The 19,293-nt window shown below is 38.5% G+C and overlaps 3 protein-coding genes across 5 annotated transcripts in view; 2 read left to right on the top strand and 1 right to left on the bottom strand.

Moving 5' to 3' along the window:
- Positions 1-185: 185 nt before the first annotated feature.
- MIS12 (MIS12 kinetochore complex component) lies at positions 186-18,503 on the bottom strand. 2 transcript variants are annotated; one of them, XM_087717254.1, is made up of 3 exons: positions 18,375-18,503; positions 422-2,539; positions 186-277 (listed from the first exon to the last, which is right to left on the bottom strand). In XM_087717254.1, exon 2 carries the CDS (start codon positions 2,525-2,527, stop codon positions 1,913-1,915), a length of 615 nt encoding a protein of 204 aa, XP_087573380.1. In that variant the 5' UTR covers positions 2,528-2,539; positions 18,375-18,503; the 3' UTR covers positions 186-277; positions 422-1,912. The 2 variants fall into 2 exon arrangements, with proteins under 2 accessions (XP_087573380.1, XP_013916864.2); XM_014061389.2 differs by lacking the exon at positions 18,375-18,503 and adding an exon at positions 5,589-5,987.
- DERL2 (derlin 2) lies at positions 7,325-15,904 on the top strand. Its single transcript, XM_014061388.2, has 7 exons — positions 7,325-7,478; positions 8,715-8,780; positions 9,835-9,908; positions 11,497-11,590; positions 13,275-13,470; positions 14,239-14,329; positions 15,444-15,904. Exons 1-7 carry the CDS (start codon positions 7,386-7,388, stop codon positions 15,547-15,549), a joined length of 720 nt encoding a protein of 239 aa, XP_013916863.1. The 5' UTR covers positions 7,325-7,385; the 3' UTR covers positions 15,550-15,904.
- Positions 18,418-19,293, top strand: part of DHX33 (DEAH-box helicase 33) — a 37,619-nt gene continuing 36,743 nt past the window's right edge. For both annotated transcript variants that reach the window (XR_015696866.1, XM_087717251.1), the window contains exon 1: positions 18,418-18,679. Coding sequence is in view for 1 of the 2 variants with exons in the window: in XM_087717251.1 (XP_087573377.1) it covers positions 18,418-18,679 (262 nt within the window). In the remaining variant the exon portion in view is untranslated. The remainder of the gene's footprint in view (positions 18,680-19,293) is intronic.

Genomic DNA, 19,293 nt, shown 5'->3' on the forward strand with positions numbered 1-19,293 from the left:
TTTGGCCAACATACCAGTCACCAGCTCTGAATTCCTGTCACTTAGTGGAAACAAACTGGCCAGTAGCCTTATTATATAAAGCAGAAAGCATTACATCTTTTTTTTAATAACATCTGGAAATAAAATTGTATGGGTATGCAATTGCTCTTTCCCCCCAAATATGCTGGTGAGATTCAGAGCTGTGATTTAAAAAAAAAAAGGGGGGGGGGCAAACTACCCTCTCAATAACTAGAAAAACTGGTAGCCCTAATGTGCCTTTTTAGATGAGACACTATCCCTTATTCCAGTGTTTCTCAACCTTGGCAACTTGAAGATGTCCGGACTTCAACTCCCAGAATTCCCCAGCCAGCATTCGCTGGCTGGGGAATTCTGGGAGTTGAAGTCCAGACATCTTCAAGTTGCTAAGGTTGAGAAACACTGCCTTATTCCACAAAAGGCTTTTTAGCCTGGCCTCCTTTTGTCCCAAAGAATTCTGCTTCTTGGTAAGCTATGGCCTGAAGATCCACTCGAAATGGAAATACAGATTTCTGTTACAAGCTTGTTTTCTGGAGCTCTATGGGAAAGCTGTTGATTAGTAGTTTCCGTTTTAAAAAAATCCAGAATGTGGGTTCATGGAAGTCCCTGATGTATAAGTTGGTACATTACTGAGGCATGTTTCTTTTATTTTGAGAGCCACCTTAGCAAAAAGATTGGATAGTATAAGGAAAAACCCATATAGAATATCGTATTATTTAAACACAAGATGGGATAGAGGGACAAGAATATACCATCAGGTATATTACTATTTCCCACATTTTGGAGGAAACGTTCTTTGAAATCAAGTAATTAAAATTACCTTATGGTAGCCAAGCAGTATCTGATCAAGATAAAATATCATTTTATAGTTCCTTCTTCTTGAATATAGCCTGACCTTGATGCTGTATTCCCACCAAAATATGTATTATAAATTGGGTACCTCTGTTTGCATTTTTTTCCATTGCCAGGTTTAAAAGATCAAGTTCAAGTCTAATTCACATTGCATACTAGTGTATTGTATCCTTGTATAACATATTTGCACTAATACATCAAATCTATTAATTCCTGCTAACATCACTTCTGATCAGTGTTATATGCTGCACTTAAAATCATTGTAATTTTTTTCTGTTGGGCTTTGTAAAAATAAAGGGCTGGCTCAATATTCAGTCATGCTATTGACTAGAATTAGTTTTAAGCATGTATTGGTTCAAACAGTTCCATTACTATCAGCATCAGCTTGGAAGCACCAAAAGCCAATGTGATTCCTCTTTATCTTATCCTTCTGCCAACAGATGAAAAAGTTTAGTCTTATGTACAAGACTATAAGATAATAAGTACCTAGGTGGATACTGTTCATTAATATTCTGATGTTGTTTTTTGCTTTCTGCGTTGTTGACCAATTTGAGTTTTGTTAATTAGAAAAGCAGGATATAATTTAAGAAATAAACTACCTCTAAAGTCGTTAGTTTTGATTGTAATGTTTTCTGTTACTTGAAATCCAGATGCAAAATTACCTATTGCTTCTTTTCAAACACTAAACTACTATAAGATTCATGTTCTCTTAGGCTATAATCCATTGTACAGTCAGGCCCTTTATGAAGCTTTGAGCAGAACCTGCAGAATCATTTTAGCAATTTCAATTATTAAGGGCTTAAAATGGGATCTTAACCTTGACTTTACTTCCACTTGCCAGATAGTCTTCCCACAACTATGGCCATACTCCTGAAAGCAAAAGAGCTCTAAACTTCATTCCAGGGGAAAGATACTTCCCCGGAAGGGCCTTTTCTTGTTGTTTGCAAATTATGCAAATAAATCATGACTGTCACACAAACCTCTTGGAAATATTTCCAAAGGGGAAAAAAAGAATGGATTGAAATATGTTTATATTGCTACACAGTCACTTTCTCAATCTGTTCATTTTGACCTCCACCTCCTGCACAATATTATGCAATTTAGTAGCAGTTTTTGTCAAGGCAGCAAAGCTTTCTTTAAGGTTTCCAGTCCCTTCATTTCTGCCTATATTGTCAAGACCATCAAACCATTGTAGAATTCCTTCAAGATGCCCCTGGACGATCTTTTGCTCTTCCAGTTCTGTTTGTAAGGCTTGCTCAGCACACATTTCAGCTTTAAGTTCTCTTTCGAGCTGGCTGATTTCATTCTCCAGCTCTTGAAACTGTTTTGCAGTGTAGCAGAATTCCTCTTGGAGTTTATTTTCTGGAAGACAAATGTTCTTGGGGATGCTTAAAACTGTGCTTAAAAGAGATCCTTCCATCTTCGTGAACAGATTGTCGAAGCGTTCCTTCATCAAAGCAAAGAATTTTTCTGAGCTCCTCCGGATTAAAGTAGGTGTAAGACTAGGAGAGATGTTCTTTAGTTTATTCAATATAACTTTCTCCACTACCAGCATTATATGAGAAAGATGATCTTGAAAAGCGAAATAAATTCGCAACATGAATGTTTGAGGGGTAAAACCAAAAAACTGAGCTTCATATGTCATTGGATTTATTGACATGTTGAGAAATACCTGGAAAAAACATTATTAAAATAAAATCAGATTTTAGTAAATTAATTGGATTGGGTTCATTGATTGTGCTAAATTGTCAGTCCTTTTAGGTAGTCCAAACAAGAAGCACCAACATGAGTTTACTGTAATATTACCATAACAGAACTTTGCAAGTCTGAAAGTACATTTCTTCCCCAGCCCACCTCCTTGCCTTTATGGTCCAAGAAACTAAGGAGGGTCCCTTCTGAGACTTGCTACACGATTACTTCGGTGGGCTAAGGTGCCTCTTATCTTATTGTTGCTTAGTCTGCTGCTGTTCCTCCTGTACTTGAGAGACCGCCTTCTGCCAATTACCTCCCTGCGACCAATTCGATCTCATAGATTGGGCCTCCTCCGTATTCCATCGGCCAGCCAGTGCCGGCTGGCAACTACAAGGAGGAGGGCCTTCTCAGTAGTAGCCCCGACCCTTTGGAACGAGCTCCCCGTGGAGATTCGTACCCTCTCCACCGTCCAGGCCTTCCGCACAGCCCTTAAGAACTGGCTAGCCCGTCAGGCCTGGGGACAAGGATAGCTGCCCCTCCCGAATGATGAATGTATGTTGCTTATTACTTTTATTATATGTGTCTATGTCATTGTTTGTGTTCCCCCTCCCTGATTTTATGTGAGCCGCCCTGAGTCCCCTCAGGGAAAAGGGCGGCCTACAAATGTTAATAAAATCTAAAAAAAAATAAATCTGTATTTCTAGGACATTCTCACAGATAATTAGACCTGTACATAGAAATACATACAAAGAATCATAGAGCTGGAAAAGACCTGAGGTCTTCTAGTCCAGCAGCCCCCAACCTTTTGGGCACCAGGAACTGGTTCCATGGACTAGAGGGGGCAGGTTTTTGCATGCTGCCTGAATCCCATAGAGGTGGCTTCATTTGTTTGCGCAGCCCAGCTTCTGGCATGCTGCGGTCTGGTACCGAGCCATGGGCCAGGGGTTGGGGAACCCTGTCCTAGTCCAATCCCCTGCCCAACACAGTCTATTTTTCCAGTCTGTTTTTGAAAACCTCCAGCGATGGGTCACCGACAATTCCAAGGGGCATGCTATTCTATTGATAAATTGCTCTCATTGTCAGAAACGTTCTGCTTACTTCTAGGTTGGAACTCTAACCCATTACTTCTTGTCACATCTTATGCTCTGGACAAAAAGTCAATCTCCTCTTCTCTGTGAGAGCCCCTCAAATATGTCAAATGATGTGGGGGTCCCTGCTCGACCATCACAGATTTCAAATAACTATATCTCCATAGCAACATCCTCAACTTTGTTCCTGTTTTATGGCTTTATACGTCAGTGATAAAAACCAACCCTACTTTTTAGGGGGGTTGAAACATGCTCTTTCTAATGAGAATGATTTAACAGAGATTCCAGAAGGTGGAAACCAGACAAATGACTATATCTCCGCAAGTATTGCATCGGCAAATGTAACACTTTACCAATGTTCATTGGGGACATGTGTACATGTTCATGCAAAATTTCATCAAAATCTGTGGTGGTGGAGCAGGGCTCTTTTCTGAAATCAGACCACTTGACATTGTCACGTCCCACCTAATTCTTCTCTTTGATAGGCTAAACATATCATTTTACCCATTAACCGAGCCATAATAAAATGTGGAGTATATGCAAAAGTTGGATTCATACCACTTGCTGAAATAAAATGATTTAGCACAATGCATGATCACTATTAGAACTGATAAACTATTCCAAGCATTTGGGCACATGGTCAAATATGTAACTTCTTTAAAAGAAAATAAATAAATGATACTTGGAAAAAAAAAGAGAAGGGAATTTTTCTGGGGGAGGGGGGAAACCACTGTCTTATGGATAGGAAAAGGGGAAGTGGCCATACAATGAATGGACATACAAATAAAATCAATTATTCAGTAGACACCCAACCCCACTGCAAAAACATTTTTTGTATTCAGAATTACTTGATAGCTGTAAAATAAAAAAGCCTATGCAACATGATAGCTAAATAAAATTCTGAATACTAATTCCATATTATTGAAATGGTTATTAAATTGACTAATTTATTCCAGAACATGCTCGCAACTGAGCAGCATTATATTACTAGATAATGTTTCAGACATTTAAAACTAGCTATTTTGAAATAATTCAAATATTCAAAATTTAATGAACTTGGACAACCCACTTTTCTGAGGAAACTTGATGGAAAACATTGCCTTGGGCTGTTATGTTGGATGAATGAATTTTATATATGTAGGAACTTGTACACCTTGCTTTTTTGAATTAAATAAATTCTAATGCCAAACTTGTTGAGCCTCAGTACTCTTTCTAATTAAAGAGCTCTAATTGTTGAATTTGGATATTTTTTTCTTAACAATACAGTAGTTCTCAATAGTGAAAAATTACCTATGTTAAATTTTTGCCACAGAATCCATTTTTTATGAGAGAACTTAGCATTTGGACTAATAGTCAATTAGATCTTAGTGATCTATAATAAGATCTTTGTTAAGAACTGATGAAAGCTATAATAAACTGACATCAGCATATTGTGCTTATTAGTCATAATTGAAATATATTTCCAACACAATTGGCAAGTAGTGGGATTTCCTGACAGAAATCTATGCAAAGTAATTTTTGACAAATGTGACTGAAGTTCAATAAGTTCCAAAAGCAGAACTGTCAGAAGCAGTTTCTCCTTTCCAAATAAACAGCTATAAAATATAAATAATGCTATACATTTACCTGACAGCAATTACTGTTAAATGTAATAGGATTTCTTTCCAAATACATATATGCTTAGTTGGGTTTAAAAACAGGAATGTTATACAGTTGACAGATAATTGAATAGGAACATCTGGTAGGTTTCCAAATGTTTTCAAATACACTGATAAGGATGTCCATATGCTAATTATTTAACTATATCAAAACTCCAGCCCAAAATATGAACAGATTATTTCATTTGGAAACCAAAGGTGAATGAGGTCAGAATTTCAGAATTTAGCTCAATTTTAGATTCATGTTTGCCATAAACAAGCCAGAAATTTATCTTGTACAAACCTTCCAGTGCTGAAGGGCAATAAAGTGACCCACTCAATCCTGTAAAATGCCAGGATAGACAGCGATTTCCCTTTAAGTGATGCCGGATTGTTCTTCCGTTTATCATCCTTTCTCACTTGTTGGCTGTTGTCATTTCATTCTTAATCAGACAAGTCGGTTCTTCCCGATTCCCCATCTTTACATTTTTGGACCCATCGATGTACAGTACTCACGTCAATACAGTCATCGCCATAAATAGCCTGCATTCGGCGATGGATTTCAATTGGAGGGACTCCTTTGGTGGTTAAAAACTCAATCACGGCACGTTGCTTAAAGCGTATGGCCGAGTACTCAGTGCAGGCTTCCATTTCACCAGCAACAGCCACCCAACCTTTTCTCTCTCTCATCAACTTCCCGCCAACTGAAGCGAAAAAAGAGATGCTAAAAAAACAGGTTGGAAGTTCCAGCACTGCCATCTGTTGGCCAGCAAACATCGGGGCTGCCGCTTTTCTTTCAACCCCTACAGTAGGCAGCTGGATCTTACTTAAGGCCTCAAAAAACAGAGAGAATGGCAAGGTTCAGCCTGAACCGGAGGCCTGACTTCGAATTTAGACCTGTCTTTCTTCTTTCCGCCCAATCTGCCTCATAGAATGGAAGGGAGACCTACGTTTATCTATTATTTCTAAGGTGCGCGTACACTTATGCCATAGACACCCACCTCCTGGATATATATAATAAATAAATAATCAGCTGATAAGGGAGGGGAGCTTGTGGCCTAGAGGTTAATATAACTGCCTAACATGTAAAACAGACCAAGTTCGAATCCCAGTAAGGGTATGGCTAGCTGATGAGAGCTAAAAGCTTGAAATAGATCTATACTAGTCTCCATTTATTTATCAGCAAAAAAAATATTATATATATATAACATGTGTGTGTGTGTACATACATACATACACACACACACACATATGTGTGTGTGTGTATATATATGTGTGTGTGTGTATGTATATATGTATGTACACACACATACATATTATTACATTTATTTGTGTGTGTGCGTATGTATGTGTATATTTGTATATATACAAATAAATAAATGTAACTATTGAAAACTGTCCTCCCAGCGACATTTCCCATTTTAAAGGGGGGTGGGAAATCCTCCTTCGGGAATATTGTCACCTGTGAAAGAGTTTGCCTTCTTTTCCCGATATCCGTTTAATACCCAAAAGTTACCTAAGGTTTTACTGGCCAAGTTCTTCGCCGGTTTTTTTCTCGTGCTTTGTGCGTCGTATTTAACGCCTGGACCCGTTTTGGTCCATTGTGCTCTATTTTATTATTACCGGTTTTTGCATTAAGTCTTATGCTTTAATTTAAAAGGTTACATTTTTTAAAGATCTGGAGCCCCAACTTACCTCAGAACCTCTCCGTCCCCGGGTAAGAATTCAAGTCGCGCTCAAAGAAATTTCCCCGAATTGAAATTCGCTTTTCCCGCCTCTTTTTGGTTCTTGCTCCTAGTTCCCTCCCTCTTCACCCGCCCCTTTCCACAACTAACCATAGAGTTGGGGAAGACTAGAGCCACGCAGACTAAACTTCCGGTAGTCGTCAGGATTCTCCAGCGACACCAAATCAGTTCTGATTGGATTCAACAAGTAGACGGAGGGAGGGAGGTGGACGGCACAGATTGGCTGAAGTGGGGGAAAAAAGGAAGCATGGGAATGGCGCAGATTGGCTATTCGGCCAGTGGCTTTGCGGATATGATTGGCCGACATCGAGCAGCTACTGTAAGCAGAGGCAGAGCTTTAAGGCGGCAGCGCCAAGATGGCGTATCAGACTTTCCGGCAGGAATACCTGCAGGTGCCTCCTGTCACACGGGCCTACACTACCGCCTGCGTCCTCACCACCGCGGCTGTGGTGAGTGGGGGGGAAGGGTTGGGCTCTCGTGGTCGCTCGGTAGTAGAATAAGCAGCCGTTGGAGGGGAATCCGTAGAGCCTCCTCCTTTGACATACCTCTGCCTTGGCTATTGGGCAGATCTGTTGTATTTCCAGATCGGGTCGTGATGAACTCCCCCCTCCCCCTTTGGTTCCGATAATTAATTAGATTTATATACAGCCCGTCTCAGTATCCGAAGTGGCTCTGGGCGGCATAGAAACTTTGTGCAGCTTAAGTTTCCAAAAAGGGTTATTATATATCTGTGGCATTGAATGTAAACAACCTTTCCACTCCTGGGGACCCATCTGCTGAGAACCGACATTAGAACAGGCTATAAAGAGTTAGGATCCCTTAGAATGATTTTATCATGTTGCTGTGTAGATTAAAATCGGGTTGAGAAGAGAATTAGGAAAAAAGTGTGTAAAATAGAATCTGCGACCCAGTCCATATATAATCAAAATATTTATTCTTCCACTGAATAGTAAATCTAGTCTGAGAAACCACCTTCCAATCGACTTGCCTGCAACATAACTAAAGTATTACCTAGCTATCTTATCATTGGCTAATATTACCGTAGACATTTTTCTGCTATACACATAAACTCACAGCGTAATATATGGTACAAAACAAATGAAAATGTCAGATAGCTTTGATATTGAAGGTATATATGTATGTATGTATGTATGTATTTTAAAGCACTGGCTTTTGGGATAGTGTGCACATAAGAAAAACACTCTTAGCATGTTTTCCTCAATGGCCAAACAAATATATGAAAAGCAGGACATAAAAGCAGTAGCCTTCCTTTTTGCCTGAAGTGTAACATCAAATTTCTATCTACAGATATTTATTACAAGTTTTATCTTGCTTTTTTAAAAGTTATCTTAAAAAGTGGTCTTTGCTATACCTATTGTATTCATATTGTTGTTTTGCATATAATTCTGAAATAGAACAAATGGTTCAATTATGAGGGTTCATCTTTATGGAGTGGGGGATGGTATTTTGATTTATGTTTGTGGGAAAATAATCCCAGCAGATTCTTGCCTGACTGGTATTGGATTAAATCAGATGAGTGTTTATGCATGAAGATGGATTGGCTATGAACCAGATTGCATTAGGTCATCAAAGATACTCTATAAATTCAGTAATATAACCTGCCTAAGGGTGGATTCATAAATCACAATGTTGTACAACTGAGACTTCCTTTGTATTTTTTTTAGCAATTAGAATTAATCACACCTTTTCAACTGTACTTCAACCCAGAATTGATATTTAAAAACTTTCAAGTAAGTGCTTTTTTGCATATTTTTCATAAAGACAAGTAGCATAATGCAATTTTCACGAATCAGAATTGCTGATATTTTTAACAAGTGGAATCAATTCTTGAGATTTATGGTAGAACTCTCTAACACAGGGCTGTCAAACTCAAAGTCCAGGGACCAGATTCGGCCTGCAGGGTGCTTAGATCTGGCCCCTGAGGCCACCCTGGAAACAGCAAAGAACTGGCCTGTGATGCATCTGCCAGCGAAAAAGGAGCTTGCGAGGGCCGCGGGCAGCCCTCCTGAGCTCCATTTTTGCTGGCACAGGGTTGCAGAGGCTGTCACAGCTGAAAACTGAGCTTGCAAGGACCATGGGTAACCCTCTCGAGCTCCATTTTCACTGGCAGAGGTTGCATGAGGCCGTCACAGGCAAAAACAGAGCTTGGAACCTGTTTTTACTGGCAGAGCGCTCAAACCACCACAGGTGCCCCTGAAACGAGGGACATTGAGCTGGCCATGCCCACCCCCAAAGTCAAACACAACCCTGATGTGGCCCTCAATGAAATTGAGTTTGACACCCCTGCTCTAATACCTACAATAATTATTCCTAATAATGTTATATGTTGATTCTACTACCAAATATGATTGTTCTGTAAATTATATATATATATATATATATATTGTATATATATATAATATATATATAAAATACAAGTGTGTGTATATATGCGTGTGTGTGTATGTATGTATGTATATATATATGCACTTGTGTGCCTGCCTCTCCCACACACATTGGGCCAGGCCGCAAGCTGAAAATGTTGGGAACCACTGCTTTACAGCACTCCCTAAGCTGTTTACAACATCAGCATATTGCCCCCAACAATCTGGCTCCTCATTTTACCAACCTTGGAAGGATGGAAGGCTGAGTCAACCTTGAGCCAGTCAGGATTGCACTCATGGCAGTGGGCAGGGTTAGCCTGCAATACTGCATTCTAATCACTGCACCACCACAGCACCCTCAAACAAGCAAGCATTTGTTTAAATGTGTTTTATTAATTTCTCATCCTCATATCTCTTGCAGGTATGGAGGCTGATTACAAACTACCTTTTCTTTGGGCCAGTTGGATTCAATTTTTTATTTAATATGATATTCTTGTATCTTTTGCTTATCTTCTGTATGCAAGCTTACTTATGCTTCCATATGTAAGACGTTTTAGACATACCACAATGAAAGTTGGCTGAATCTTCTTTTCTAATTTTATTTAATATACTGCCATAATTTACATGGATTCCAAGTGGTTTAGGAACTTTAGAAGCAAGTAAGTAATTTAAGGAGGATGACACTAGCTGCAACTGATTCCTTCTTTGAAAAAAATATAAGCCATATGTTTTGCTGTATTTTAAGGGTAATCACTATTTCTTTTTATACGTCAGCAGTGCTAGGTCCTAATTTGTTTATGGATAAATCAAGTTTTGCTTAGAGTTAAGATGCCCAAAGGAACCTCTGTAGTAGTATTAATTTGGTCATTCCTTGGTATTACCTCATAAGGCTTAGATTATGTTTGGAAATGAGGATATGAGGGGGAAAACCTACTTTGTGGTCTTAGCTACTTTCAAGATGACCCCCTCCAAACACTGTACCAGATACATTATTACAGATAGAAATTTTAGTTGCTAAGTGTTTCCTCATTGTAGCTCTGCTGAAGCAGGTAATACCTACTGCAATTGGTGATGTTATTCACCAAATTTATAATCTTTTTAAATTAAAATCACCTGGAGAATAGGAGTTCAAATCCTTCCTTAGGCATGAAGGGTGACCTTCGGCCAGTCACACACACTCAGCCCAACCCACCTCACAGGGTGGTGGTTGTGGGGAAAATAGGAAGGAGTACTAGGTGTGTTCAGTGCCTTGAGTTATTTCTAAAAAATAAGAAAAGTGGTATACAAATAAAAATAGCATTGAAGCATTAGATGTTGAATCAAGAATATTCCTTTAGTTGCTTGATTGTTGCATGCTAGACATGTCATTGCTAAATATATTAACAAAATTTAAGATGAACATGAGGACTTATTTTGAATACATGTTAATTGAGGTTGATTTCTCCAGATCCATTTTCTTTGTAGGAGGAATAGATTTACATATCTGAGTCAAATAATGTATTTTTTTACAAAATTTACATAGCTACCCATTTTAAACAAAGCTAGGTGGCTAAAAATAATCCATGGAAGAAATAACTCCTCAAATCACAAATATAAAAACAAAATTATAATAACTGTAATCCAACTGAGAATATGATCATTGTGATTTATTCTTGTTGCATCTGTGAGATCTGCACTGGTAATCTCCAAGTGTAAAAGTCTCAACTATAAAACTCAAGCAATACAAAATTAGATCTGTAATGATAGGAGGCAGATTACCCTGGTTTTAACTTGGTTACAAAAGCCTACATTAGATTTTTGGATTGTATGGGCAGAAAGTCCCTGATATATACCAATTCTGTGGCCTAGAGGTTTTAATGTCAGTATTGACCTTATTTCCCAAAAGATTTGATAAAATGTTTGGCTCTGTGTAATTAACAATAGCCCAGAATTATTTTAGTTCTAAATACTAAACTAAAGGTGTATCTATTTCCTTTTCTTCTTCCATCTCTGAATCTGAAGCTAAAACACAGAACACAGTTTCATTTTCTTGTAGAAATAAAATATGTGTCTACATCTAGTATTTTCCTGAACTGCTGATCAGATATCGCTATTGTCGAATGCTTGAGGAAGGATCATTTCGTGGTCGGACAGCAGACTTTGTATTTATGTTCCTTTTTGGTGGACTCTTAATGACTGTATCCTTTCATTGTTGGATTTTATATATAAGATCTGGGATAAGATAAAATGATAATAATTGTTCTCCATCTATTTTGGGGATATCTCTTTAATATTAATACATCTTCTAGGAAGTCAACTAAACAAATAGCATGCTTTATTTTCAGAAATGAACACTTTATGAGAGAATTCTGAGTTCTTATGTTGATGGGAAGCTCCTTGATTCATGCAGTGCCATTATGATATCTACTAGACCTGATCAGGGGAAATTATTTATAAAAATGCCCATTGTTTCAAAGAAAACATTTCCTTGTTTGATTTGGGCTTTAACTTTTGAAAAGAGTCTCAAGTGTACCGCTTCATAAAAGAGTTTCAAAACTCTGGAACATTTTGTTAGGTGATACTTTCAAACAAGATAATTTCTTTCTGAAGAGCAAAGGAAATCTAAAGACTATTTAATTTCAGAATACATATTTACTTGCAAGAGAAAAACACTGGTAGTGAAAAACTTCAGACATTCAGGACAAGATCCTATTCTGCCCTACTGCAATAACTTTTATTTCCTTTCTTCAGGCCAGCCTGCATGTGTATCTATTTTATCTTCACAATCATCTAGTAACAATAATTAGGTTAAGAATACAAGATCAGCCTCAGATCACTTTGCATAATTTCTTTGTGAAATGGGAAGTGAAACCTAGGCTTATGCTGAGTCAAACTAGGGCTGTATATTTATGTACATTAAGTAGCAACCACTCTCCAGGGGAAGGGACTTTGCTAGCTTACTCTCAAATACAGCTACTCCTTGACTTAGAACAGTTCATTTAGTAATTGTTTGATGTTACAAAGGCACTGGAAAAAGTGACTAATGACTATTTTTCACACAACTGTTGCAACATCTCTATGGTCACATGACCAAAATTCAGACACTTTGCAGCTGATTCATATTTATTACATCTGCAGTGTCCCAGGGTCATATGATCATCTTTTCCAACCTTTAACAAGCAAAGTCAATGGGGAAGCTAGATTCACTTAACAACTGTGTATAACTGCAGTGATTCACTTAACAACCATGATAAGAGTTTGTTAAATGGGACAGAGTTCAATTAACTGTGTCACTTAACAACAGAAATTTTGGGCTCAATTGTGATCATAAATCAAGGGCTACCTACTAAAAACTAAAGCTCTTCTTTACTGTACTCATGTGTTTGATCAATGCAAGTGTGGAAATCATGTCTTAGTGGTATTTCCCTCTTACTTTTATCATTTTGTCCTGGAGAATTAGGAAGTTCAGGCCGCTGCAGCTTTGCAAAAAATTCACTCAGTTGAGGCATTGCACCAGTCTCAGTTTAAAAAGTTTCATTATGATTAGGCAAATATGGTTTGCAATCTGGCATCAAATCTGTACCACAGGTTGAAGTAGATCTGCTTCAGGAAATGTGTCTTAAGGATTTTTACAGTGTGTAAATTAAACAGTAAACCTTTCCGTTGTGAAGGTTCTTTTTCCTTTTCCTTTTCAAGATTTGGAATATTATTTTAGGCTTTAAATCTGATTTATTTTTTGTTGTTCCTCATTCCTAATGTGCCACTAGACATTGTGAATTACTAAAATAAATATGTATGCAGGATTACCATTTTCTACTATTTATTTTTAAATTTATCTGATAAAACTACAATGACTTTTTCTTTAACCGTTATTCCTATCAGCTTTTTGGCTTGTTTGTCAACTTGGTTTTTTTAGGGCAGGCATTTACGATAATGCTAGTATATGTCTGGAGCCGCAGAAATCCTTTTGTTCGCATGAATTTCTTTGGGCTTCTCATCTTTCAGGCTCCATTTCTTCCATGGGTTCTCATGGGATTTTCACTTTTATTGGGAAACTCCATTATAGTAGATCTTCTAGGTAAGATGATCGAAAATTATGTCAGTAAGTGAGCTATAATAAAATCCTTGCATGGTGACCTGCCTCATCCCTTTAAAATTGTTATTTGCTTTTCTGCTTGTGTATGCTAAAATTTAAAGTTACAATTATGCAATGCATTGATAGTTATTGAGGAATCCCAGCAGCAAAGATGTGAAGAACCAGATCATTCTTGAGGACTATCTATGTAATTGCTAAAAGTCGTCCTTGATGATGCATAATTTAAAAAAAAATTCTTCATAGCAGCCTTTTTTAATCATTATGAGGGGATACAAATTTATCCCCTAGCTTAATAATGAGAATTGTGCATACTTTGCCAAATGTAAAATGGAGAATTCATAAAAGCACTACTGTGCTGCTTGTTGTCTTACAGTTTACATATGAAGAAAAGAGACCAAGAAAAGCAATGCTACATATGAAAATCTTAAATTAGAAACAGCCTGCAAAATATATCTTGAGGTGCTTCTAAAAAATAGATGAACTGATGATGCGAAAAACAATTAAATGTTTTAAATGTTAAAGCAACAGGAGGAGGTTTTGCTGCCCACCTAAATATTCACACAATTGGAAAAGAAAACTAACTTCTTTAGAATTCCTAAGAAACAATCTTTTCAAGCCTCAGGTAGTCTTTTATGAAACAGGCTTTTAAAATGCTTTCTCAAAACTGCAGTGATTAATGTTGGGTAGTTGGATGCTTTTAGACTTTTGTAATAAAACAATGTGTTTCAATACCCCCCCCCCAATCTCTAGGCATTGCTGTGGGTCACATATATTTCTTCTTGGAGGATGTCTTTCCAAATCAGCCTGGAGGAGGCAGGCTTCTAAAAACACCATACATATTGTAAGTGCTTTCTAATATTATTTATTTAAATCATTTATAGACGTTTTCCTTTGTGATGGATGTTGAATGGAAGGGAAGAGGCAGAATCAACTACCCAAACTAATGCAAAACAGTTGTATTCAGTGAGCAAATTCCAAACCTAAAAAGATTGAAAATGGACAGAGATGGAGTTTAATCCACATTGAGTTCCTGAATTACTGCCTTAATCTCCCAGATTTGTTCACTGTTTTCCAAGCAGAGCTTAGTTGATCATACCTAAGAGGTATATAATTAAATGGAATTCCCAGAGGAAGTCTACATTAATATTAGAACACATGCTTCACAGGATGAATATCCTGAATTCAACCCTAGTTTGAATAGAGCTAGGAATAGTATCTAAAATTAGAGAAGCACGGTCACGTTAGCATAATACTGAACTAAATGAATTGGTTGCCTCACTCAATATACAGTGCCAGATAATTGCTGTGGAGAATATCTGTCTATAAGTACTGTTTGTGGGATTTACAAAAGCATCTCACTGGTTACCTACAGAACAGGTAGTTGAAATAAGTGGATACTTTTTGGGCTCAGTTGGCATTTACCATAGTAGACTGGACCATATCATCTTAGAAAAGTCTAATAGGTCTTAAATCCGTTTAGAATTCAGTTTATATCCTATACAAAGGAAACTGTAAAACCAGAACATTGTGATAACTAAGTAACTTGATAAATTTCAATAATAGCAAGAGCTTAAAAAAAAAATCACCCTATCCTGCTTTGCTGCTTGGGCTTGATGAAAGCTGTATTTGGTAAGTCTGTAGAATATCAAATTGGGGAAAGCTGCAATAGTCACAAGAAAGTAATTTAGAAACAGCATTTAAAAATCTTTTTAACAGAGAAATACCAAATTGAGAAATACATGCAGTTTAGAACTAATGATTCTTCCTGAGCCAAATATACATACATTCCTAATTCTAGCCATCTGTTTTTTCCAATTACCCTTGAGGTAAAAAAAGAAAAGAACAGGTTGGCAGAAATCATGGTCCTTTAAATGCTTCCCTTTTGTTAGTAATATATGTACACTTTTCTATTTTCTGTTGACTTGAGCATTAAAAGTATATGTTTTGCTTAACAGGAAACTAATATTTGATACTCCAGAAGAAGATCCCAATTACAATCCATTACCTGAAGAAAGGCCAGGAGGTTTTGCATGGGGAGAAGGTCAACGCCTAGGAGGCTGAGATCCAGCAAACATCTTTGACGAGAGACTAGGCAAGCAGACCACTCTGGAGAATGGTTCCGTTCTCTTGTGCATAAAAGAAGTTTTGACAATTCTGAATATGCAAAACATTTTTTTCAAAAATGAAAAAAAACATCTGATCAAAAGACATTTTTCAAGGAACTGACTTCAAACACTCTTGAAGACTTTTACATTGATTTGTTTAGAAATGAATGACCCAAGTCAAGAAAAACTGGAAATGCACATTCTTGTGTTCTTCAGTTCATGTGTAAAAAGAAATATTTGTAAGGGCCTTTTCAATTTTATTTCATACAGAACTGGGCAACTACAGAAGATGAATAAAACGGTTTATTTTACTTTTCCTTTTTCATTAGATAATTAAACAGGCAAGTTTATTTAACCTGCTGGCCATGGCAACGGCGTCTCTGAAGCAAACTACAACTGAAGAGCCTCTTTTTTTTCCTCAGAAGATTTGGGCAGATTTTATATGCTGAATTATGTGAAAGTCTTTGTGTTTACCAAAACTGGTTTACTGTTATGTTTGCAGTGTAACCCCCAGTGGTGGCTAGGGACCGAGCTGATTGGTAAGGTTTCATATGTAAATTGTAAAATTGGTTAGCTATAAGGTACAATCCATGTTCCTTACGTACAGTGTTATATATTCTCTTAAAAACAGATTTCTCATGTGGGGTTTGGGATTAGAGTCAAAGTAGACACTATTATAGTAGATACTATAGACGTTTTGACTTTTATATCTTCAATTCCATTGGCATCTTTACTACTTTTGTATTTCATGGAACATGATTTGTCTTCCTCTATTGCTACTTGAAAAGGAAACATCTAAGAAACATACTGTTTCATACAAATCTCATGACAGACTGCACTGGAAGAATGAAAGTTCTAAGCTATAATTTGTTCAAAATATCTGTTTTATGAAAGACCAGTTCTCTTCAAGACTAAAAAGTGCTTTATTTGGCCTGTTGTGTGGGTGAATTACCTTCTGAGTTTCACACTTGAATTGCTGCACAGTGGCCTTAGCATCCCACCAAATAAAAGATAGCTGAAATTCCGAGATCATAAAATTTTGTGAGATCTTAAGATCCTTGTACCCTAGGTTTTAGCCAGTTAAAAAAAGTGAGAGTTCAGATTTGGGCTGCGGTTTAGTTTGAAGAGTGTGAAGTTATTAAACTTTGACATACTTAAGGTAGAACAAATTCTGATATGTTTGGTGATAAGCCAGTTGACCTATAGACAGTGTTTAACCATTCTATATGATCTCTGATGAGCAGTCAGCCTTCCTCATAACTTAAGCCACCCAGTTGCTGGTATTGTCCAGATAACTGCATTGCTGTCACTAGCTTTTCCCCATTTCCAAACTTAGAAGTTCTCGTTTAAAACACAGCACCAAACAATCATACTCTTGCGTGCATGTGCGCATGCTGATTAAAAAAAAAAAACGAACAGTAAAACTGGACTTGATATAGATTGAAGGCAGTTTCAGTCATTCTTCCTCATAGACTAAGATTAGGAGTATAAAATGTATGGATCAATGGGTACATGGGGTAGAGTCAAAATGTTTGGGCTTTTACATTTTAAATGGTCCAAGAGGATAAATGCATGTATTAAACTTTAGATAACTTAATGGAGTTATATAAGGAAGATAAACTATGAATAGTTTTAACTTATCTAATGTTAGATTTAACATTAGATAAGATTCATAGTTAGCAATAGCTACTTCATAAAGATAACTCTGATGTTGGGGGCAGTACAGCACTGCCTTTGAAAACCAGTATTGATAAGGATGCTAAATGTTATTATGTTTGCTGGCCTCAGCAATCCGAGTTACTCTAAATACTTCAAACAACTGAGAATCACAAAAATTCATACAACCACCAGCAAATTCTCATTTTCCAAAATCTTTATTTCCCCCACATCTCATCTAAACTGGTTGTGTAAAAGGTGGAGATTTTGTAGCTTTCTAAATCCCATGGATAAACTTTTCTTACTGCTAGTGATTTAAAAAATACTCTTTATTTTAAAATAAAATAATGAATACTGTGATGATTTTAAAAACAGGGTCCTAGCGGCATGCAAGTTCAAACCATCTTGTTTTACAGTTTTATATGTATGTTTTCCTCAAACAACCTTTGTGGTAAAGTATTAAAAATTCATGCTTGCCTGGTAGGGCAAGTAAAAGATAGGTCCTCAGCATGCTGGCTGAGGAATTCTGGGAGCTAAAGTCCACAAGTAAAGTTCCCAAGGTTGGAGACCCCTGACCTAAATCTACAGAATTCAGTTAAGTGTTAACTGACAAATTAGAAGTAAATGCTGTTTAGGCAGCTATAAATAATGGCGCTTTCCCCCCGTGAATCCATAAAGTCCGGCCGCAATGAAAGACAAAGTAAGCCTACTCCTATGTCCACATACAGCAAATTACACGGCACTCCTTCATAAAATTTGAGTATCATGTATCTCTTGGCTCAGAATCTCCTGCCTCGTGGAAATTGGAATTCCCCGAGATAAGAACTTCAGGAAACAAAAGTAAACAAGCAAAACACGAGGGCAGGACCCGCTCCAACGTGCAACACAACACCCGGTTTCACAAAACCGCGAAACTTGCAGACCCAGAAGGCTCAGCCCTTGGGTGAGCGGTAGCGCGCATGCCTGAATCGGAGAAAGCGCGAGCGAACTACAATCTCCAAGAGCCTCCTGCGACCTCAGCGAGCGGGCGTTGACAAGAAGCGGGCGCGAGGATCGCTGGGAAATGTGGTCCGCGTTTTTCCTGAGGCAAACTCTTGAGGGGCGGGGCCCGGCGAAGCATGTTACCTGACGCCGGCGAGGACGCCGCCGCTACCACTGGAAGCCGAGGATGCCTCAGAGAACCGGGGAGCTGCCCCCGTTCAAGAAACCGAAGCTGGCGTCCACCACGCTGCCTCTCGCCTCTGGATCGCGCCGAGCGATGCTACTAACCACGCCGGGGACGAAACGCCATCCTTCGTCCTCCTCTTTGTCGTCGTCGTCATCCTCCTCTTCCATAGGGATCGACAGCCAGCGACGGAGCCTGCCGATTTTCCAAGCACGGGGGACGCTGCTCGGGCAGCTCCGCACTTTGGACTGCGCGGTCTTGATCGGTGAGGGAATCATGCCCTTCCCCCACCCTTTCTAAACAGCCTTGCTTTGGGGGGAGGAGTCAAAAGAAGCCTCTCCCCTTTCCCGAAGGGGGGGGGGGGGTTGAGCGGGAGTGCTCCTCCCTGCTTACTGCAGGAAAGGGGCGGAGTCTGGCGTTATGTTCGTTCTGCGCAGCTGCTGTGCGGAGGGCGGGGCTTTCCCATAGCCTCTCTTTGCTGTCAATTTCCTCTTCTTGGGGGAATTTTTCCCCTTGATGGGAAAAAAAGCAGAATATGAAAATGCTGCTTCTCTTTACCTTCCGCCCCCGAGTAGATGCAAGGCTCCCTTTTGGCCACTGAAAAAGACCCGCGGATGTTCCCTGCTTTTTATTGTTGAATACTTTTTTTGCACTGAGTCTTTTGCTGGGGATCCTCCTCTTACCCGCCCCTTTCTCTGCAGTGCTGGAGGATCGGAGTTTGTGACCGGCTCCCAGTGTGGTTTTAAGGCTGTGCTTTGAACTGCCGCACTCAGGTGTCCCAAAATAGGAATAGGGATTGTAAAGCTGTAGCTGAGCGGTGTCTTAAGACGCTGAGTTTGTCAATCAGAAAAGTCGGAAGTTCGGGGGTTCGAATCTCTA

This window comes from Thamnophis sirtalis, unplaced genomic scaffold, assembly GCF_051295495.1.
Source record: "Thamnophis sirtalis isolate CommonGarterSnake01/CBP01778 unplaced genomic scaffold, rThaSir2_p1.2 scaffold_6, whole genome shotgun sequence".
Taxonomy (NCBI): domain Eukaryota; kingdom Metazoa; phylum Chordata; class Lepidosauria; order Squamata; family Natricidae; genus Thamnophis; species Thamnophis sirtalis.